Raw genomic sequence first — 22599 nt, 5'->3', positions numbered from 1 at the left:
AAATTTCCTCTTGTGATTGAGTTCTAGATTCAGAGCATTGTGGTCTGAAAATATGCAGGGAATGATCCCAATGCCGGTTGAGACCTAATTTATGACGCAGGATGTGATCTATTCTGGAGAATGTTTTGTGTGCACTAGAGAAGAGTATGTATTCTGTTGCTTTGGGATGGAATGTTCTGAATGTATCTGTGATGTCCATCTGGTCCAGTGTGTCATTTAAGGCCTTTATTTCCTTGTTGATCTTTTGCTTGAATGATCTGTCCATTTCAGTGAGGGGAGTGTTAAAGTCCCCTGCTATTACTGTATTATTGTTGATGTTTCTTTAATTTTGTTATTAATTGGTTTATATAGTTGGCTGCTCCCATGTTGGGGCATAGATATTTAAAATTGTTAGATCTTCTTGTTGGACAGACCCTTTGAGTATGATATAGTGTCCTTCCTCATCTCTTATTATACTCTTTGGTTTAAAATCTAATTTGTTTGATATAAGGATTGCCACCCCAGCTTTCTTCTGATGTCCATTAGCATGGTAAATTGTTTTCCACCCCCTCACTTTAAATCTGGAGGTGTCTTTGGGTCTAAAATGAGTTTCTTTTAGGCAGCATATTGATGGATTTTGTTTTTTTATCGATTCTGGTACCCTGTGTCTTTTGATTGGGGCATTTAGTCCATTTACATTCAGGGTAACTATTGAGAGATATGAATTTAGTGCCATTGTATGGCATGTAAGGTGACTGTTATTGTATATTGTCTCTGTTCCTTTCTGATCTACTAGTTTTAGGGTCTCTCTTTGCCTAGAGGCCACCTTTCAATCTTTCTTGTAGAGCTAGTTTGGTGTTTGCAAATTCTTTCAGGTTTTGTTTGTCCTGGAAGCTTTTTCTCTCTTCTTCTACTTTCAGTGATAGCCTTGCTGGATATAGTATTCTTGGCTGCATGTTTTTCTCGTTTAGTGCTCTGAATATATCATACCAGTTCTTTCTGGCCTGCCAGGTCTCTGTGGATAAGTCTGCTGCCAATCTAATGTTTTTACCATTGTACGTTACAGACTTCTTTTCCCGGGCTGCTTTTAGGATTTTCTCTTTGTTGCTAAGACTTGTAAATGTTACTATTAGGTGATGGGGTGTGGACCTATTTTTATTGATTTTGAGGGGGTTTCTCTGCATCTCCTGGATTTTGATGTTTGTTCCCTTTGCCATATTAGGGAAATTCTCTACAATAATTCTCTCCAATATATCTTCTGCTCCCCTCTCTCTTTGTTCTTCTGGAATCCTAATTATTCTAATGTTTCGTCTTACGGTGTCACTTATCTCTGGAATTCTCCCCTCGTGGTCCAGTATTTGTTTGTCTCTTTTGCTCAGCTTCTTTATTCTCTGTCATTTGGTCTTCTATATCGCTAATTCTTTCTTCTGTCTCATTTATCCTAGCAGTAAGAGCCTCCATTTTTTATTGCATCTCATTAATAGCTTTTTTTATTTCAACTTGGTTAGATTTTAGTTCTTTTATTTCTCCAGAAAGGGCTTTTATCTCTCCGGAGAGGGTTTCTCTGATATCTTCCATGCCTTTTTCGAGCCCAGCTAGAACCTTGAGAATCGTCATTCTGAACTCTAGATCTGACATATTACCAGTGTCCGTATTGATTAGGTCCCTAGCCTTTAGTACTGTCTCTTGTTCTTTTTTTAATGTGGTGAGTTTTAAAGCCTCGTCATTTTGTCCTTCATTTTATATGAAGGAGCAAATAAAATACTAAATGGGTGACAAAAACCTCAGGAAAATGTGCTTTAACCAAATCAGTAGAGATCCCAAATCGTGGGAGGGAGAAAGGGGATAAAAAGTAGTTCAGGAAAAAAAAGTTGAAAATGAATACAGAAAAAATATTTAAAAAGAAAAAAAAATTATATATATATTAGACTGGTGACTAGAACAGGGTCGCACACTTAATTTTGGGAGTATTTTGGTCTCTGAGAAGAAACTACCTCCCAAAATTTTAAAGAATGGAAAACATAAATAAAGGTAGACACGATGAAGGGATGGAATATGCCTATAAAGATAAAAAAAATTTTTTTTTAATTTTTAAAAAAAGGAGTTGATAAAGTAAGTTGGTTGGGAGAATAAAGAAAAAGAAAGTGGAGAGAATTTGCTCGGGCTGGAGACTAGAACAAGCCCGGAGCTAGATTTAGGATATATTTTGTTCTATTAGGAGAAGTTGTACCCCAAAGTTTTTAGAAGAAAAAACCCTATGTGTATACAAAAAATATAGTTAGATACCATGAATTATAAAATATGACTATAATAATGAAGGTTCAAAAAATATTATTTTTTGAAAGATTATTTTTATTATTTTTAAGATAAACTAGTTAAAAAAACATTGAAAGAGGAAAGGGTAAAAGTTAGAAAAATTTAGCAGAAGAAAAAAAAAATTAACTGCAAGACTAAAGAATCATGGGGGAAAAGCCATGAATTCCTTGCTTTGCTTTCTCCTCTGGAATTCCACTGTTCTCCTTGGTAAGTGAGCTTGGTCTTGGCTGGATTTCTTGTTGATCTTCTGAGGGAGGGGCCTGTTGTAGTGATTCTAAAGTGTCTTTGCCTGAGACGGAATTGCCCCGCCCTTACCCAGGGGCTGGGCTGAGTAGTTCGGCTTGGGTTCCGTTCGCTTTTGGGAGCTTTTGTTTCCTGAATGCTGTCCACAGAGTTCCAGAGGATGGGAATGATAATGGTGGCCTCCCAGTCTCCGGTTGGGAGGAGCCGAGAGCTCGGGACCCCACTCTTCAGTGCGCCCTCAGAGAAAAGCACTCAATCACTCCCCTTCAGATAAAAGCGCTCAGTCACTCTCTTCTCCCTGGTCTCTGGCCGGGCTGAGAGCTCATCCAGCCTGTGACCTGTTCAAGGTAACCCTGAGTTGCAAGCTTACTCCTCGGCTTTGTCTCTGTACCCAGTTTCCCCACTCTAATACCTGCAAGCTCTGCGACACTTAGATACCCCCAATCCTTCTGTCACTCCATGGGACCTGGGGCCACGCTGACCCCATGTGGGCTTCACCCCAGTTTAGCCTCTGGAGCAATGTCCCTCAGTGGAGCGGACTTTTGAAAGTCCTGATTTTGTGTTCCATTGTACTGCTGCTTGCCGGGAGGCGGCCCCTCCCCCCTGCAGTCTCTCTTCACGTCGCTTTGGATTCACTTCACCGCGAGCCCTACCTTTCAGAAAGTGTTCCATTTTCTGTTTCTAGAATTGTTGCTCTTCTTCTCTTCAATCTCCTGTTGGATTTGTAGGTGTTTGCAATGGTTTGATAAGCTATCTAGCTGATCTCCTGCTACTTGATGTAGTCTCAGCCTGCTACTTCTCTGCCATCTTGACTCCCCATTTTATTCCTTTTAATGCAATTGTAAATGGTATATTTTTTCTCAATTTTTTTCTGCTAGTTTGTTTCCATATAGAATGCAACAGATTTCTGTATATTTTGTGTACTGTGACTTTAGATCCCACAGTTTTTTTGGTGGAGTCTTTTGTGTTTTCTAAATATAGCATTATGTCATCTGCAAATAGTGACTGTTTTAGTTCTTCCTTGACAGTCTAGATGCCTTCTATTTCTTTTTCTTCTCTGATTGCTGTAGCTAGAACTTCCAGTACTGTCTTGAATAAAAGTTGCGAGAGATGCATCCTTGTCTTGTTCCTGATCTTGTCTTATTCAGGATCTGTTGAGTATGATGTTAACTGTGGGTTTGTCATATATGATGGCCTTAATTATGATGAGTTGTTTCCTCTATACCCATTTTGTTAAAAGTTTTTATATTTTGTTAAATGCTTTTTTTTTTTTTTGCATCTGTTGATAATCATATGATTTTTAGCCTTCATTTAGTTAATGTGGTATATTACATTGATTGGTTTGCGGAAATTAAACCATTCTTGCATTCCTGGAATAAATCCCACTTGGTTGTGGTGGAAGGTTTTTTTTCCCCCCTAATATCTAGATTCTTGCTTTATTTTCTTGAGTCAGGATTTCTAACTGTCTTGCCAGAACATGCACATTTGAACTTTTATTGTTGTTGTTTTCTTTTTTTCATTTTGTTTTATCCATCATTCTTCGTTGTTTTTCTTTTTAAGTTTTTATTTAAATTCCAGTTAGTTAACGTATAGGGTAATACTAGTTTCACTAGTAGAATTCTGTGAGTCATCACTTCCATACAACACCCAGTGCTCCTCACAAATGCCCTCCCAATACTTGTCATGCATTTAGCCAATCCCCCTGCCACCTTCCCCAAGCAAACCACAGTTTGACTTCTTCCTTTCCCATTTGGTTGCCTTTTGCTAAGGCTAGGTCTGAACGATCTTTTTAATGTACTTGAAATGCAGTTTGTTAATATTTTGTTGAGGATTTTTACATCTATGTTCATCAGTGATACTGGCCTGTAATTTTCTGTTTTTGTTTTCAGGGTAGTGTTGGCCTGATAGAATTAATTTGGACATGTTCCTTTCTCTCTGTCATTTTTTAATAGTTTGAGAAAGAGGTTGTAACTATTTTTTAAATGTTTGGTAGAATTCACCTGTGATTTCATCTGATCCTGGACTTTTGTTTGTTGAAAGTTTTTTGATTACTGATTTAATTTCATTAATAATAATTGGTCTGTTCAGGTTCTTTCTTCCTGTTGCACTCTTAGAAGATGGTTTCTAGGAATTTGTCCATTTCTTCTAGTTTGTCAGCAGTCCCCTCTTTTTTTTTTCTTGATGACTCTGGCTAAAAGTTTATCACTTTTGTGTTTTCAGAGAACTAACCCTTAGTTTCATTGATCTTTTCTGTTCTTTCAGTCTCTATTTCATTTATTTCTACTCTACTCTTTGGTATCATTTCCTTCCTTCTGCTTTGGGTTTTTACTGTTACCCTTTTTCTAGTTTCTTTTGGTCAAGGTTAAATTGTTTATTTGAGGGTCGAGTGGGTGGCTCAGTCATTAAGCATCTGCCTTCACCTCAGGTCATGATCTCAGGGTACTTGGATCGAGCCCTGCATCAGACTCACAGCTCACTGGGGAGTCTGCTTCTCCCTCCCCCACTCCCCCTGCTTGTGTTCCCTCTCTCTCTGTCAAATAAATAAATAAAATCTTTAAGAAAAAAATTGTTTGAGTTTTTCTTATTTTTTGATGTAGGCTGTATTGCTATAAACTTCCTTCCTAGAACTGCTTTTGCTGTGCCCCAAAGATTTTTAAAATACTGTGTTTCCATTTTCATTTGTCTCAAGGTATTTTTTTTTTAATTTCCACTGATTTCTTTGTTGACCCATTGGTTGTTTAGTAGTATGTTGTTTGGCTTCTACATAGTTTTTTTCCACTTTTTTTCTTGGAATGGATTTCCAGTTACCATACCATTATAGTCTAAAAAGATGCTTGATAGGATTTTGATCTTAAATATATTGAGACTTGCTTTGTGTCCTAACATTAATTAGCCTGAAGAATGTTCCATATGCACTTGAAAAGAATGTGTATTCTGCTATTTTTAGGTGGAATGTTCTGTGTATATCTGTTAAGTCCCCCTGGTCTAATTTGTCATTCAAACCCACTTTCCTTATTGGCTTTTGGTCTAGATGGTCTATCTATTGATGTAAATGGGGTGTTAAAATCCCCTACTGTTATTGTATTACTATCAATTTCTCCCTTTATGTCTGTAAATATTTGCTTTATATATCTACATATATAGGTTTCCTATGTTGGATGCATAGATACTTACAACTGTTCCATCCTCTTGTGAGATTGGCCCCTTTATCCATCATGTAATGCCCTTTGTCTTATAATAGTCTTTGTTTAAAAATCTGTTTTGTCTCATTTAGTATTGCTACTCCAGCTTTTTTGTTTCCCTTGCATGGAAATCTTTCTTCTTCCCTTCACTTTCAGTTTGTATTTATTTTTAGGTCTGAAGTGGGTCTCTTGTAGGCAGTGTGTTGATGGTTCTGGTGTTTTCATCCAGGCACCCTGTGTCTTTTGATTGGAGCATTTAGTGCATTTACATTTGAAGTAATTATTGATAGGTATGTACTTATTTCCATTTTGTTCTTGTTTTCTGGTTCTTTTTGTAGTTACTCTCTATTCTTTTGCTCTCTTCCCTTGTGCCTTAATGGCTTTCTTTAGTGTTGCACTTGGATTATTTTTGTGTGTGTGTATCTCTTGTAGGTTTTTGTTTTGTGGTTACCGTGAAGTTCGTATATAACATCCCATATATATAGCATTCTATTTTAAGTTGATGGTTGGGCACATCTTAAAAGCACTACATTTTACTCCCCCCCCACCCCATGTTTTATGTATTTGGAATCATATTTTACATTTTTAAAAAATTCTGTGTGTCTCTTTTTTTTTTTTTTTTTAAGATTTTATTTATTCATTTGACAGAGAGAGATCACAGGTAGGTAGAGAGGCTGGCAGAGAGAGAGAGAGAGAAGCAGGCTCCCCGCTGAGCAGAGAGCCTGATGCGGGACTCGATCCCAGGACCCTGAGATCATGACCTGAGCCGAAGGCAGCGGCTTAACCCACAGAGCCACCCAGGCGCCCTCTGTGTGTCTCTTAACTACTTAATATAGATTTAGTTGATTTTACTCTCTCTATTTTTTTAAGATTTTATTTCTTTGACAGAGAGATCACAAGTAGGCAGAGAGACAGGTGGGTGTGGGTTGGGGAAGCAGGCTTCCTGCTGAGCAGAGAACCCAATGTGGGGCTCAATCCCAGGACCAAGGGATCATTACCTGAGCTGAAGGCAGAGGCTTTAACCCACTGAGCCACCCAGGAGCCCCTGATTTTACTCTTATTGTCTTCTAACCTTCACACTAACTTTGTAAGTGACTAATCTGCTACCCTCACTATATGTTTGCTTTTTTTAACTTTTTAAAAATATTTTCTTATTAACATATAATGTATTATTTGCCCCAGGGGTACAGGTCTGTGAACCATCAGGCTTACACAGTTCACAGCACTCACCATAGCACATACCCTCCCCAATGTCCATAACCCAACCACCTTCTCCCTACCCCTCCAACCCCTGAGCAACCCTTAGTTTGTTTCCTGAGATTAAGAGTCTCTTATGGTTTGTCTCCCTCCCTTACCAGTGAGATTTTTTCCTTTCATAATTTTCTTCTAGTTTTGGCCTCTTCATTTCTGCTTTAAAAAATCAACATTTCTTATAAGATTAGTGGTAGTGAACACCTTTTAACTTATGTTTGTCTGGGAAATATCACTCCTTCAATTCTGAATGACAGTTCTGCTGGGTATCCTAGTAATAGTTCTCCAGGGTACCGTATCCTTAGTATCTTTGGTCGTAGGTGGTTTCCTTTCAGCTCTTTGAATATGTCATAGGACTCCTTTCTGGCCTGCATAGTTTCTGCTCAAAAATCAGCCAGTAGTCTTATAGGTCTTCCTGTAACCAACCAGTTACCTTTCTCCTGTTGCTTTTAAGGTTTTCTCTTTAATTTTTGACATTTTAATTATTATGTGTCTTGGAGGACTCCTTGGCTTCATCTTGCTTGGGGCTGTCTGTGCTTTCTGGACCTGGCTGGCTGTTTCCTCCCCCAGGTTGGAGAAGAGAAGTTTTCAGCTTCTTCTGAGACCCCTATAATGCTGATGTTATGTCCCTTGATATTGTCCCAGAGGTCCCTTAATCTGTCCTTATTTTTTTTTCTTTATTTTTGCTGTTCAGTTTGGGTGGTTTCTACTATCTGCCTTCCAGAGCACTGATCCATTCTCTGCAGTCTCCAATCTGCTGTTGATTTCCTCTGGTGTATTTTTTATTGCAGTTACTGCTCAGCTCTGATTAGTTCTTTTTATATTTTCTGTCTCTTTGTTAAAGTTACACTGAGTTCATCCACTCCCAAGTTCAGCGAATGTCTCTATAACCATTAATTACATTGAACTCTATCAGTTCGATTCCTTTTTTGTTTTATTTAGTTCTTTTTTCTGAGGTCTTTCTTCTGAACATATTTCTCTGTCTCATTTTGTCTGTCTCTCTGTTTGTTCCTATGTATTTTTTAGTTCATTCACATCTTCTGGTCTTGAAGGTGGTAGCCTTGTGTAGAAGGTATCCTTTGGGGCCCAGAAGTGCAGTCACTGCTAGTCCAGCAGAGTCACTCTAGAGTGTTGCCTGTGTGGGCTGCACATACCATCTCTTGTGCTGGGCTGCAAGTGCTGTAGGCACGCTGGTGGTTGGGGTTTGCCTGGCTAGCTCAGAGGCTGTGGCTGGTGCAGGGGCACTGGTGGTTGGGGCTGGCCTCCCCTTCCCGGGGCAGGAGTGGCTTTAGAGAGGTGTAGATCCCAGATGAGGTTGCCCATCAGGTGTGGTGGGGCAAGAGCCACTTTGGAGGGGGTACCTGCCGGGGTGGGCAGGTCTGCAGGGGGATGGCAGGAACAGGGTGAGCAGTGGTAGTGAAGTAGATAGAAAGTGCTAGAACTTTTGTTCCTAATGTCAGGCCAGCTAGGCTGAAAGAGGACAAAAAATGGTACGTGCTAATGCTTCTATTCACAGAGAAATTTCCTCTAGATCCCTTCCCCTCCAGCACACATCCTAAAATTAGTCCGATCTCTTCCACGGCCCAGGTGCTTTTCAAACTGCTGCCCTGCCCTGGGTCTCGGCATGAGTGAGATTCTGTGTACACCCTTCAGTAGCAAAGTATCAGTCTACTGTAACCCTGTTGTTCCTGTAGAGTTAAGCCCCTCTGATTTTCAGAACCCAGCATTATAAAGGCTCCTCCTTCTAGTGCAGATCCTAGAGCAGGGGGTGTCCAGTGTAGGGTTTGAACCCCTCATTCCTCAGGGAGGACCTCCACACCTGTGCTCTGCCTCCCACTTGTGGGTCAGGACACCAGGGGTTGGGATCCCAGCCAGAATGAGTCTGTGTCCCTTCTGCCCTTCTCAGTATGTCTTTTTCTTTATGTCTTTAATGTGGAAGAGTTGTTTTGCCCATCTTCAGTTGTTCTCAGAGAGAGTTGCTCTGTGTATTGTTGCAGGCTCATTGTGTCTGTGGGAGGAGACAAGTTCAGGATCTTTCTGCAGTTTCCCCTTGTGATCTTTTTTTTTTTTTTCACTATCAGTTTGCTTAGAGTTTTATCAATTTTACTGATCTTTGCAATAAATAATTAATATTAGGTTTCATTGATTTTTCTCTATTGTTTCTCTCTTTTATGTTTCATTAGTCTTGTTCATGTTTAACTTGCTCTTTTTCTAGTTTAAGGTAGAAGCTGAGGTCTGATTTGAGACTATTTTCTGATATAGATGATTAGTGCTATAAATTTCCCCTTAACTACTTCTTTAGCTGCATCCCACAGATTTTGATAATTGTAGTTTTCATTGAATTCAAAGTAGTTTCTAATAACCCTCTGATTTCTTGAACTATTTATAAGTGTGTGATCTCCTTTCTAAGTACTTGGGGATAGCTAAATACTTCCAGATACCCTTCTACTAATGATTTCTTTCTTTTTATTTTAAAAAAGATTTGTATTTATTTATTTGAAAGAGATTGAGAGAATGAGTGGGAGGAGGGGCAGAGGAAAGCAGACTGCCTGCAGAGCAGAGAGCCCGATGAGGGACTCAATCCCAGAACCCCATGATCATGACCTGAGCCAAAGGCAGATGCTTAATCGTCTGAGCCTCCCAGGCACCCTCTGCTAATGATTTCTATTTTAATTACATTGTGGTCGGAGAGTATACTTCTCTTGATCTGTTAAATTTACTGAGACTTTTTCTATGACCTAGAATGTGGTATATCTTAGTAAAGTTCCTTTTTTTTTTTTTTTTTTTAAGATTTTGTTTATTTGATAGAGAACATGTGTGCCAGGGAGAATAGGGGTGGGGGGTAGAGGAGGAAGAGAAGTATATAATATTGTTGAATGGATAGAAATGTCAGGCCAGGTTGGTTGGTAGTATTGTTAGGTCTATATTCTTACTGATTTTGTGTCTATTGAGAAGCAAGTATTAACATTCTCATCTATAGTTAACATTCTCATCTATTTCCCTTACAGTTCTATAACTCTGTGTTTCATGTATTTTTAAGCCCTGTCATTAAGTGTATATCTAACTATTTCTGATTGCTGTATCTTCTTTATGAATTGACCTCTCTGTCGTTGCCAGGGATAAGGAAAGTCATTTCAAAGTATTTGCTCTGAAATCTGTTTTGATTAAAATTGCCTTTGTAGCTTTCTTTTGATTAGCATTAGTGTGACTTAACTTTTTCCATTTTTGTGTTTTAACCTCTTGGTGTCTGTACATTTAAGTGTATTTCTTGGGCAGTGGGAGGATGAGCAAAATGGATGAAGGGTAGTGGGAGGTATAGGCCTCCAGTTATGGAATGAAAAAGCTATGGAGATGAAAGGTACAGCATAGGGAATTCTAGTCAATGGTATTGTTATAGTGTTGGTATTGTTATATAACAATTGATTGGTGTTGTTATGTAACAGTGGTATTGTTATAGTGTTGGTGACAGGTGGTAGCTACACCTGTGGTGAGCATAGCATAACATATAGATTGGTTGCATCACTATATTATACACTTGAAACTAATGTAACATTTTGTGTCAACTATACATCAATTAAAAACAAAATGAAAGGGCAGTAGTAATGTGTCCAAATAAAAACAACATACTAGTCTGTTACAAAGTAAATAAAAAGGTGACTTAGATTTCATAATTAATAAATAAATATTTCTTGTAGGCATCATATATTTGGGGCTTGCTTTTTAATCCACTTTGACAATCTCCTTTAATTGGGCTGTTTAAGCCATTTACACTTAATGTGTTTGTTAATAAATTAGGTTGGGTTTAAGTCTGACATCTTGCTCTTTGTTTTCTGTTTGTCCCACCTCTTTATCTTCCCTTTTCCTTCTTTTTCTGCACTCTTTTGAATTATTTTCTACACGTTCGTATTATCTTCTGGCTTATTAGCTATAATTCTTCGTTATTTTAATGGTTGCTTTAAGATTTATAGTGTACGTTTTTAGCCATCACAGTCTATGGTCAGTGATGTCATACTTCATGTATAATCTGAGGACTTTATAATAAACAAGTGCTTCCATATCTTTTCTCTGGTCTTTATAGTGTTGTTGTCATATGGTTTACCTCTGTGTATGTTATAAACCTCATCCTGTGTTGTTAATACTGCTCTTTGAACAGTTGATTATCTTTTAAAGAGATTTCAATAGTAAGAAAAAGATCTTAAGTACTTATCCAGAGTTACCATTTCTGGTGCTCCTCATTCCATTGTTTAGATGTTTATTTCTTATTTTATCTGGTATCATTTGACTTCTGCCTGAAGGATTTCCTTTGACATTTCTTATAGTGCAAGTCCACTGATGATGAACTCTTTTCAGATTTTGTCTATCTGGAAACTCCTTTAAGGTAATTTCATGCGGCATTTGTAGGTCTTACTCAGTTTGTTTTTTTCCTGTTAGGAATCACTGTCCTTTGTTGTTGTATCCAAATGTTGTAAAAACCTGTGTTTCATATATTTTGTCTGTTTTTGTTGTTGTTTTGGGAAAGGAGGGAAAATTTGGCCTGTGTTCTCTCATCTTGAAGGCTAAAGTTCTGACCAGGAATTAGACAAAAGAAGTAAAGTGGCAACTGTACAAGCAAGCAGTTAATTGTCAAGTAAAATGCCTTTTGAAGCCTCTCTCTGGGTGGGGCACATTAAATCTGAAATCGTGTTGATCATCTCTGGGAACTTTCCTTTACATCCCTGTCCAAGCCTCATTGTTTGGTGGTTATGAGCAGGTTGGCCCGGCTGTGAGTGGGGTCCAGAGGTGTGTCAGGAATAGCAGCTTGTGAAGAACATCAGTAGATGTGAAATGACTTCTAGAAGGAATAGCCAGGGAGAGGCCCAGGTTGGAGTTGAAAAGGTTTAGGAAAAGTTTCAGAGCACCTCCCCCTCCCCCAACTTGCTGAATTGAGGTGCTCTTTAATTCCCATCTCTGGAAAGCTATCCTGTTCACATAACAGCCAAGTATACTAGGGGCCTGATCCCACAAATTAGGTCCTGTGATTGGGGGCCATATTGTCATCCCGAGGCTCTTTTCTAAACTCTGTAAGATTCAAACAGAATTGTCCTCATCAGGCAGCTCTGAGCAACTTGCCATCTCTGTTTGCTTACATAGGATGAGTGAGTAAAGAAAAGAAAGGGGGAGTGGAGTGTGTCTTAGCCGTAATAACAAAATGCCATCGGCTGGGTGGCTTCAACAACAGAAATTTATTTTGTCACAATTCTGAGGCTGGAAAGTCCAAGATCAAGATTCCAGCAGGGTCCAGTTTCTGGTGAGGGCTTCTTTCCTGGCTTGCAGCCACCTTCTGGTGTGTCCTCACATGGCCTTTCTTCAGTGGGTAAGATGGAAAGAGAGAGACCTAGCTCTCACTTTTCCTTTTCTTATGAGGCCACCAATCCTCTTGGATTAGGATCCCATCTGTATGACCTCATTGGACCTTAGTTGCCTCCTGAAAGCCCGTCTCCAAATACTGTCACATCAGCAGTTAGGCTTCAATATAGGACTTTGGGGAGGACAAAAATATTCAGTCCCTTGCAGAGTATATGAGATTCCACAGCTACGGAGGTATCTGTCTAACAGGTATGAGTCAGGTCTCTTATCAGCCCCTCATTTCTGGTGGCCATTCCCTCCATAGGGATATATGTGATAGTAATAGGACTTACTACATACCTCCAAACCAAAGCATTTAAAATAACATTTGGATTCCAGTTTTTGGTTGAAATGAATAGGAGCATCCTGAATGTACCTTTTTGGTCTCTGTATAGATTCAGTGGGAACAGGGACAGATCTGATAGATTTCCTGTGTCTTGTCTCCAGGTTCTTCTTTGCGGTCCAGTTGGTCCAAAGCTGCATGAACTTCTTGATGATAATGTATTTGTTCCACCAGAGTCATTGCAGGAAGTGGATGAGTTCCACCTTATTTTAGAATATCAAGCAGGTAAGAGAAATGAGTACGTAATGGTGTGAGACTGGACAGAGGATTGTGTGTTGTCAGATTGGGGTGTAACTGTGCTAGAAATTGATCTTTGTAAGTTGACAGGACCCTTTCTTGCCTTACGAGTTCCCTAACCTCTTGGTTCTGCTGAGCTGAAACTGGCCATTGTCTCAAAATAGAGAGTAGTGTAACATTGAAGAAAAATTCCCAGATCTACAGACAAAACTGATCTGAACCCAAGAGAAGTTCGGCTCTAGGAAAACCAGCATCTTGAATAAAAGTGAGAATGTGTTAAACACACATATAGGAAGTTTTTCTTTATTACTAAGGAAAGAGAAGGGCAAGTAACATCTGTTCAGCGCTATGCTGGATTCTGCCCTAGGCTTTTCTGGCCAACTGTTCCAAGCCGTTTGGGATTGATTCCAGGCCTCTGGCAAACTTCCTTTGAAGGATTTTATTTTCCCTGGGGTGTGGTAGTGAAGTGTTTGTATTTAGCAACACTTACATTATTTTCCATTATATAATGTTCCGGTGCTCCTGAGTCCAGATCCAGCCCACCCAGCGTCAATCCCAGAAATTTTTTGTCACAGAGACTACAGTTCTGATTCTTAGAGAATCCTAAATACCTGAACACATTTTAACTCTTTAATTCTGTGTATTTGCTGTTGTCTCTTTCCTCTGCTTAGAACTCAGACTCTTGAATGTCTGACTCAACACTTGATTAACTCAAAGACTCAAGCATCTAAATAGACTAATTGGTCCCTTAAAGCACTGCTTTAATAGGCTTCAGTGATTTGCTTCCAAGCTGATTTAAGAGAAGCTCACCTGCTAGAGTAATTCATGTGAGACAGGAAATAGAGTGCTCCTGGAAAATTATGTTTTCCATGTGCATAAAAAGAATTGTTTGTCTCTGGTTCTCTTTGGGTTGTTTATTGGATCAGGGAGTTGGGAAGGGCTAGGTCTGAACATTATGGACAGACCGTTGCAGTAGGCAGTTCACATTTCCTTGTGTGCAAGTTTGGAGTTTCTCAGAAACTCAGAATGATAGCTCTTACTGATAAGACTGTGGCAAGGGTCCAGAGGTACTGTGCGCTCCTTCAGTGAAAGGCATGAACCCGACTGTTGACAGGAAGGGTCTGGAAGAGCTAAAGATGTGCCATGGAAGTGCTGCTGCTGCCAGTTCCAGATTCCTCTCCCTTGTACCCGGCTGGTACTCCCCTCCTGACCCGGGGACCTTCCTGGTTCCTGGTTTCTGTCATCTTCCCTGGTGACTGCAGGGTGGAGAGACTGCTCTCCTCAGCCAGATTTTGCTGTTGGATTTGACAGCTGTGCCTCGTGTGGAGGTAAGCAGACAGCACAGCTAATCTTGAAAGGAGACCGTCTCCATCCTTGGATTTATAAACCCCACACTTTAGTTTTTCTTTTCTGTGCCTTATTTTGTTAGTACAAAGCAGGGCCTCCCATTAAACTTTATTTGAAATTACATTTTCACTGACCCCTGGAGGGAACCTAGTCTGGTGGCAGAAGCCCTCAGATCATTTGTCTTCACAGAAATCCATCCCCAGCTTCTCTCGAATTTAGATGAATAAAAAGAGGATTTGTCACCAATCATTTCCTCCTTTTGCCCTGCCAGACTTGCCCAGAGAAGCTTGTTTTCAGGCTTTGGGCTGGGGACGTACTGAGTCACACGTAGTGGCCAAAGGGCAGGACGGTAAATTGAGAGAAGGAATCGCTCAGAGAAACACATTTCGAGCTCTGTGAGAACAAGGGGGCTTTGAGGTTCCAGACTCGTCCTGTCTGCATTCTAGTCGGTTCGCCTCTCAGGCCACTCTGTCAGTCCTGTGTCCTGTGGGAACAGTCAAGGAGCAGCTCTCCACTTCCCTTCTCATCTTTGCCTGCAGAGGCCTATTTATTTTGCTTCTCTCACTTTTTCCTGCCCTCGGGAGGACTCTGATGTGGATTTCTCCCCTTGTGCAGAATCTCGTCTTTGGGGGAGATGTTGAATTTGGAGTCATACCCATATTCTTTGTTGTCTCAGGCCATCGAAGTCCTCAGTCTTTCCTCTCGTTGACTTGTTCCTTTGCCCATTCATTCGTTCACACGCTGCATGCAGGGACAGTATGAGGCAGGATGAGCTGGTGACGGAAGACGTGGGTCCAGTGCTCAGCTCACTGCGGGGCATGAGCTCTTGAGCAGAGGATGACAAAAGCATGTGTCCCGTCCTTAAGAGGCACCAGCAGTGGCCCAGGGGAGGAAGCAGCTGTGTCTGGTGGGGTTGGCAGAGTGAGGAAATGTGAAATTTCTAATTTCACGTTTAGGAATGTGAAATTAGGTTCTGTGACCTAATTTCATAGGAGTGAGGCCATGAAATTAGGAGAGGCTTAGCAGGGGAGGCCGCCCTTGCTTTGGGTGTTTGGAGATAAAATGGGTTCGGAGTGTTGCACTCAGCTGTGTGGACCATTATTGGATGATTTCTGTGGACAAATGATAAGGCGTGGACCAGGAGTTAAAGGACTATGGCATTTTAACTGGCATAACCATTGTGTTGGGGGTTGTAAGTAGGAAATGTCCTTTTCTGTTTTCAAAGATTTTTATATGAATGACCCACATATAAAATGTTTTTCAGAGGAATGAAATCAGTAAAGCTGAACTCACAGTAAAGGGAAGCTGGGCCCTGCCAGCCTTGACCCTTGCTCCAGAGTAAGGCCCGCACACGCATGCACACTCCCCTTGGAGAGGCAAGGCTTCTGTGCAGAGAGGCCCGTTGTAGGAAGGAGGAAGCGGTTTGCTGATAACAGCACATCAGCCTGCAGTGTGAGGAAACCCTTTGCTGCAGTTTGTCTGCCTTAAGGAAAAACTTTCTGAAGGAGTGTCCAGTAAATGTGATAGAAACCAGTGAAAAACGAGCTTTCAGTGTATGAACTCTAATTTTGTAAATGAGATGAATTCTTTACTTGGAGGAAAGCTCTAGAAACCCAGCTCCTAAGTCTTGCCCCTCAGTCTCAGGAAAAGCCCCCATGCTGGCTGGGGGTCAGGGGGGTCATTTGGGAATTGCCTGAAGTAGGTGCAGAGTCTAGGTAGCCCTTGCACTGACTGAGTTTCAAGATTTGCTACCGAGTCTTGGCAGAAGAATGGGTGGTGAGGCTTCTCCAAGTGAACCCGGGGAAGGCCTCTGTCACTTGCCCTGCTTTAGGATACCCGCCATAGCGCACACCTCTCAAATGCTTGGCCACTGTGGGGTCTTCAGGGTAGTTCTCCACGTACGTGCACATCAGGATCTCTGGCGGTGGGCCTCGCCACCTGCACATATAAAACTCAGCTCCCGAGGAGATTCTGACTCTGATGCAGGGCCTGTGGGGAGAGCCATTCCTGTGGTGGGCACAGATCCCAAACTGCTCCCCCCACCAGAAGACCACCCACAAGTGGCTCTAGCTTCCCTTGGTTTGGATCCATTGAGCAGATGCTGAGTGGGCCTAGGACAAGGGCTTGGAGAACCCGAGACATACAGTGTTCCTTTCAAGGAGCTGGCATTCTGTGTGGGGAGGTGGGGCACAGATGTGAGGGAAGTTAAGTAATGGTCTAAGTTTGAGTACTCATTCAGAACTGTAAAAGAGGTAGTTCAAAGAAAAATGATATTCCCCAAACCATATGAAGGGAAGCCTCTATGGATGTTCAAAGCAGTGAAAGTGCACCTCGGGTTGGAGCAGTAAGCAGTTACTTAGGGAGGAGGTAGCACTTGAACTTGGTCTTGAGCAGGCATTATTCCAAAGCAGCTTGATCAGAGGAGGCTAGCGCAGCCAGACGCTACCTTCTGGATCAAGTGCCGGGAAACCATCAGTGGGCAGCGGGGAGGAGGGGCCGCAGTCAGCTTGACTTGTGGAATTCCAGGCTCCGTGGGGCCCAGCTGTGAGGTGGGAAGTGCTTTGAGAAAGGTCGTGTGTCCCATGTGCACGGTGCGCACTGGGTGCTGGTATCTGGAGGTTGTGCTGCCGTTCTGTAGCGGGGAAGGGACCCAGGCATCCTGTGTGAGAGCTCAGTGGGCAGTAGAACTTCCCTGGGACTAACTGGCAGCCCCCTAAAAAAGGCGTAGCGCACCCACGCTGTGTTTGTTGTTCTGTTGGGTTGGGTTGGGGTCCAGTCCTGTTCATTGGTTTCTTAACTGAGCAGGTCCTCTTGGCTGCAGCGCCATCATGGCTAGGCCATCATAGCCAGGCTCCAGTCGGCTGGAAGCCAGCCTGCCTAGGCCCAGGGCTCCAGGGAGGCCCCCTCCAGCCCCCTCAGCTAGGAGACTTAAAGCCTCTTCCTTTTCTTCCCATTGTGTTGACTGGGCTTCTCTAGGGGAGGAGTGGGGCCGGTTAAAAGCTCCCCATGCCAACCGATTCATCTTCTCCCACGACCTCTCCAACGGGGCCATGAATATGCTGGAGGTGTTTGTGTCTAGCCTGGAGGAGTTTCAGCCAGACCTGGTGGTCCTCTCTGGATTGCACATGATGGAGGGACAAAGCAAGGAGCTCCAGAGGAAGAGGCTCTTGGAGGTAATAGCACTGTCACAGAATTTCCCAGATCTCGGCTAGCGTTTTTCCTCAGGTTCCCGCTGCTCTAGACCTCTGCAGCTCGAGCTGCCTGGGCATCGGTCCTGGCCCCCGAGGATGATTCACGGCCGCCGCCATGGGGAGGTGCCTCCCAGTGCTCCTTTGGCCGCGGCGGCAGCTCGAGTAGGACAGGGCAGAACCTCCTCTTGCCTGAGCCTCTGTGCCCTGCACTACACTGAGTGTGGCTCCAGCCACGGTGTGTGTGGTCTGCGTCCTCTGTGTCCTGTGTGTCATCTCACATCAGCTGTGTTGCAGTTCCTCAGGGTAGGCCCCGGGAATAGGCTGCTCCCTTAGTGCACAGGGGCGGTTCTTGGTGCCCAGAGTTTGTCACCCTGGCTCCTCCCTGTCAGCAAGAGCATCCCTCGTCTGGAGGCTGTGTGACCCCCGGGGGCTTAGGCTTTCATCGTGATGCAAAAAAGGCCGTGACCCCTTCTTCCCTCTTGGTGAGTTCTGCTTCTGATGGCACCACTGTGCTCTTCTCTTGGCAGGTCGTTAGCTCCATTTCTGACATCCCTACTGGTATTCCCATCCACCTCGAGCTGGCCAGTATGACCAACAAGGAGCTCATGAGGAGCATCGTGCATCAGGTAAGCACAGGGGCAGCGTGTGCGGCCTTCTGTGGCCCTCACCCTCGAGGGGCCTCGCAGAGAAGTGCCTTTGTCCAGTGGGGCCAGCTCTTGGGGCTCAGAACATCCTGAGGTAGGGATGTTCTGTCACTCAGACCTGGCTCCACAGAGATCCAGAGGAGGAGCCAGAGCCGTTGTGGACCAGGATCCCCTACTAGGTTAGAAATGTGGCAGCAGGGCGCCTGGGTGGCTCAGTGGGTTAAGCCACTGTCTTCGGCTGGGGTCATGATCTCAGGTCCTGGGATCAAGTCCCGCTTCGGGCTCTCTGCTCAGCAGGGGCCTGCTTCCCTTCCTCTCTCTCTTCCTGCCTCTCTGCCTACTTGTGATCTCTCTCTCTGTCAAATAAATAAATAAAATTCTTAAAAAAAAAAAAAAAAAAAGAAATGTGGCAGCACCACCAGTGGATCTGTGGGTCCTGTTTCTCCTGGAATGGAGAAGTTGGAGTGAACGGTTTTTGTAGTAGAACCCAAAGGAGAAAACAGACCAGCTCAGCTGCTTTCAGTTGAAGTTCCAGAAGCTCAGAGGAGAGCAACTTCAGGGGAGCTTCATTTCCTCACCAACAGGCACTAAGGCGTTCGCCTCCTGCCTCTGGAAGGCAGGCGCGATCAGACCCAGGAGTACGGTGCATCTGGACACAGGCTTCAGAAGCTGGGGTTAGAGCTCCAGCTTTGCCATTCTCTAGCTTTCTGAACTTCAACCAGTTATGTAACCGTTTATTTTTTTATTATTTAACCTTTATAAGGGGTTAAAAGGTTATTCATATGGTTCAAACCCCAATAATACTAAGATACACAATGAAGTCTCCCACCACCTGTACGCACTGTTAGGAATCTTCTTGGTTTCATCCTTATGCCTCCAGTGTCTCTGTATAGATAGAAGCAAACATGGGAATGTAGCCTTAATGTTTGGTTCCTTTTTACCCCAAAAGGTAGCACAGTGTTCAGAATATAGACTGTTCTGCACTTGGCTTTTTTTCACTGATTGGATTTGGAGGGCTTTTCTTCGTCATCACCGGGGAACATCCTGCCATTTCACAACCAGGTGATGAAAGGGAGTATGGGGTTCCCTGGGTTATTCACCCTGCACCATCTTGGTGGGCGTCTTGGTTTCTCACCTTAGCTATCCCAGGCAGTGGTGCAGCAGAGAACTTCGTACGTGACTTTCATTTCCCCTGAGCAGGTACATGTGTCCAATGAATTCGCAGGAGTACAACTGCCAGGGGCAGCCGAGAAGGCCTTTGTAAGTTTAATGCTGCCAGGATGCCCTCCGCGAGAGCTGACCCATTCACCTCCACTGGAACCCTTTACAAGTGCTCATTTCCTTGTATCTTTGGCACCAGGATGTGATTAGAAACACGCATTCTTTGACCAGTCTGACAGGTGAAAAATATTTGAGAATAGTCTTTGGTGGTTTTAATAGACTTTACCTTTTAGGGTAGTTTCAAGTTTGTAACATGTGGTGAGTTCCCAAATAGCCACCACGCACAGCCACCATCTCCCCCGCCGCAGGCAGTGTCACCCCCAGTGTCGCTGCCGTGAGTGTCTGCCCCTCACTCACACACATGGTCATCGCCCACACTCCGCTGTTTATGTCAGGGTTTGCACTTGGTCTCTCTCAGTAGAGGTTTTAATTTGCATTTCCCCTTTAAGGTTACCTTTCCACTTTTTAAAAAAGCCGTGTTTACTTCATTTTCTGTGTATCTATTTAACCTTTCTGAGCCTTGGTCCCCATAGCTGGTAAATGGAGGCGATTCCTCCTGCTCTGGGAGGGTTATGGTAAGAATTGAATGAGCAAAAGCCACCGGCTCAGGGCCTCGCACAGCACATGCCCTAAGTGGAAGAGCTCTTACGTTAGCAAAGCCACATGCACCCACACATACCCCTTCCCTTCCCCGTGTGTGCAGTGCTCTGGCTCCGAGGAGAGGAGCACCAGGTCAGAGAGCAGGATGTCGTAGCAGCTCCCCTTAAGACTAAAACCGGCTCAGCGGCTCCTATGCAATACCCCATGCGCACCATCAGCACTAAATACAGCCTTACCTAACCCATCCCTGCTTAAAATCTTAGCTCTAACAGGAGACATTTCTCCCTGCTTCTTGGCGTGTACACGGAACCACCTGAGCCTGTGTGCTGCCAGAGCCTTCTCTGCTCCACTGGCCCGGTGCCTGCCGGCGTTTGGGAATATGTCCCACCGGTAGGCAAGGGTCTGCTGTGCGTGCAAAGTCTCAAGTGAGGCACCATGGACAGAAATAGGAAGTAGGTGCCTCTCTGCCCTTTGAGTGAATGTAACAGAAGACCCGAGTCCACAGCAGTATCACTGCCACTTTCTGGATTTATCCCAAGGGATAATGAAGGTACGGTTAGAGGTGTCATGGCCAAAGCAGTACCTGTGACCATCACTTTTGGGGCAGGGAGTCTCATGGGAAGGAAGAACATTGTTCTGCCTGCCTTCCCTGACTTATAGTCACTCACTGTGTCCTCGGGTCTCTTGGGAGTGAGGTGTCCATCAGAAAGAGACCTCCGTTATGTTTCTGTTAGCAGGTCTTTTCTGCGGTGACTTCTCTTGGCCTGAACGAACAGGAGCTGCTGTTCCTCAGCCAGGCGGCATCTGGCCCTCACTCCTCTCTCTCTTCATGGAATGGCATCCCCGACGTGGGCATGGTCAGTGACATCCTCTTTTGGATCTTGAAGGAACACGGGAGGAGTAAAAGCAGAGCCTCGGACCTCACCAGGATCCATTTCCACACACTAGTCTACCACATCCTGGCGACTGTTGATGGACACTGGGCCAATCAGCTGGCGGCTGTGGCCGCGGGCGCTCGCGTGGCTGGGACACAGGCCTGTGCGACAGACACCATCGATGCCAGTCGAGTGTCCCTGCGGGCACCCCGTGAGTTCATGACCTCCCATTCGGAGGCGGGCTCGAGGATCGTAATAAACCCCAACGAGCCAGTAGCCAAGTGGCACAGGGAGGGCGTATCCTTCCACTTCACACCGGTGCTGGTGTGTAAAGATCCCATTCGAACAGTGGGCCTTGGAGATGCCATTTCCGCCGAAGGCCTCTTCTACTCAGAAGTCCGCCCGCACTCCTAGGAAGGTGGCTGTGGGTAATTTTTCCGAAGGAGAGCTACCCAGTTTAAATTACAGGAAACATAGGATGGAGGGGTGTCCAAACAGTTTCTAGATCTAATTGAAGGATAGATAGCCAAAGAAACAACAGATTCAACTTTATCAGATACATTCCAGCCTGTTGACGATTACACAGAAACATTTCAGGTTTTAATCAGAATTTAGCTATCTACTAACGAGACTGGATTTGGGGAGTTTTTTATGTTGTGTGTTACAGGGGTAAAACTTGATTGCCATGTCCCCATTTTGTGCAGCGTTGTCAATTGTTTCAGGCCAGACTCCATTCTGGAGAGCGTGTCCGCTGAAGAAAGCACTTCCCCAGGGGCCCAGGCTCTCCTGGGCTCCCGGCCCCTGTGGAGCCCAGCACGAGGGTCTCGTGTTCTCTCCCCACTCCGTGCTCATGGGCAGGATCACGATTTCCATTCAGTGTTACAACGAAAATGTTTAATGAGCACACCTTCGTAGTCTTCTGCTCTCAAAGTGCAGACAGAGCCCCAAGTCAGGACAGAACAGTCGTCCCTGTGGCTTCATAGTTCCAGCTGAGGCTCCGTGCCGCCTTTGAGGAAGGCCTTCATTTTCTGCCTTTGCTCAGAAGCCTGGCTCGCCTGTGGGGTGGCCTTGCGGACTGCCAGCCTCTGCCTTCTGCCCTCCCCCGGGGTTGTAGGCTGGTCCAGAGCCCACCGTGCCTGGGCCCAGTCTCAGCCCCCAGCTCTGGGTACACTTTCCACAGTGGAAAACTGATCTTTGTTCGTTCTGATCGTTGAAGGAATTTGCTTTTACAACTGGAATATGCTTCTGCGTGTGTAACAGATCATGTCTGTGTTACATTGACACGCCACATCCATTAAAAAGTTTTACCTCATCCGAGCCCCAGAATCATGAATAAATCTGTCATGTTATGTATTTATTTTTTTATAAGTCAAGGAGACTTCCGTGTGCTTTTAAATATATTAAAAACAATTTACATTTCAGGAATCCTAAGTCTGCTTGTGATTGAGTCTCTCTCTCCCAGCCCCACTCTGGTGCCGGAAAAGTATAATCATTTCTGATCTTGACTAGGACGTGAGCTGTATGTTACTCTGCTCCTGAGGTGTTTATCTTTTCCCCACCGCTGAGCCTGAGCCATAGATCTGTCCTCTGTTGGTTTAAGGTGACAGAAGACAGTAGTACCAAGACAGAGTAGCCAAGCCACTGTGGAACAGCCGTTTGGAAGAGTGCGGTGAGCATTCTCAGTTCAAAGAGCGGTGTGAACGCGGCAGCTGCTGGCTGGCTGACTTGGGTCAGGGGTAATCAGTTCATACCTGGCTCTTAGCAGCTTCTGGAACCTCAAAACTA

General features: G+C 43.9%; 1 protein-coding gene across 2 annotated transcripts in view; it reads left to right on the top strand.

The window, feature by feature from the left end:
• Window positions 1-22239, top strand: part of ADPGK (ADP dependent glucokinase) — a 40092-nt gene extending 17853 nt beyond the window's left edge. The window contains exons 4-7 of one of the 2 annotated variants that reach the window (XM_082735782.1): window positions 12804-12924; window positions 17260-17456; window positions 18002-18100; window positions 20674-22239. In XM_082735782.1, coding sequence (XP_082591908.1) covers window positions 12804-12924; window positions 17260-17456; window positions 18002-18100; window positions 20674-21228 — 972 coding nt within the window. In that variant the 3' untranslated portion in view covers window positions 21229-22239. The remainder of the gene's footprint in view (window positions 1-12803; window positions 12925-17259; window positions 17457-18001; window positions 18101-20673) is intronic. The other variant, XM_082735783.1, reaches the window with a different exon arrangement.
• Window positions 22240-22599: the final 360 nt, after the last annotated feature.

The sequence above is a fragment of the Mustela nivalis genome, assembly GCF_964662115.1.
Source record: "Mustela nivalis genome assembly, chromosome: 6".
Lineage (NCBI taxonomy): Eukaryota > Metazoa > Chordata > Mammalia > Carnivora > Mustelidae > Mustela > Mustela nivalis.
Note: the sequence above shows the minus strand (reverse complement) of the source record. Positions and strands in the feature narration are given on the sequence as shown.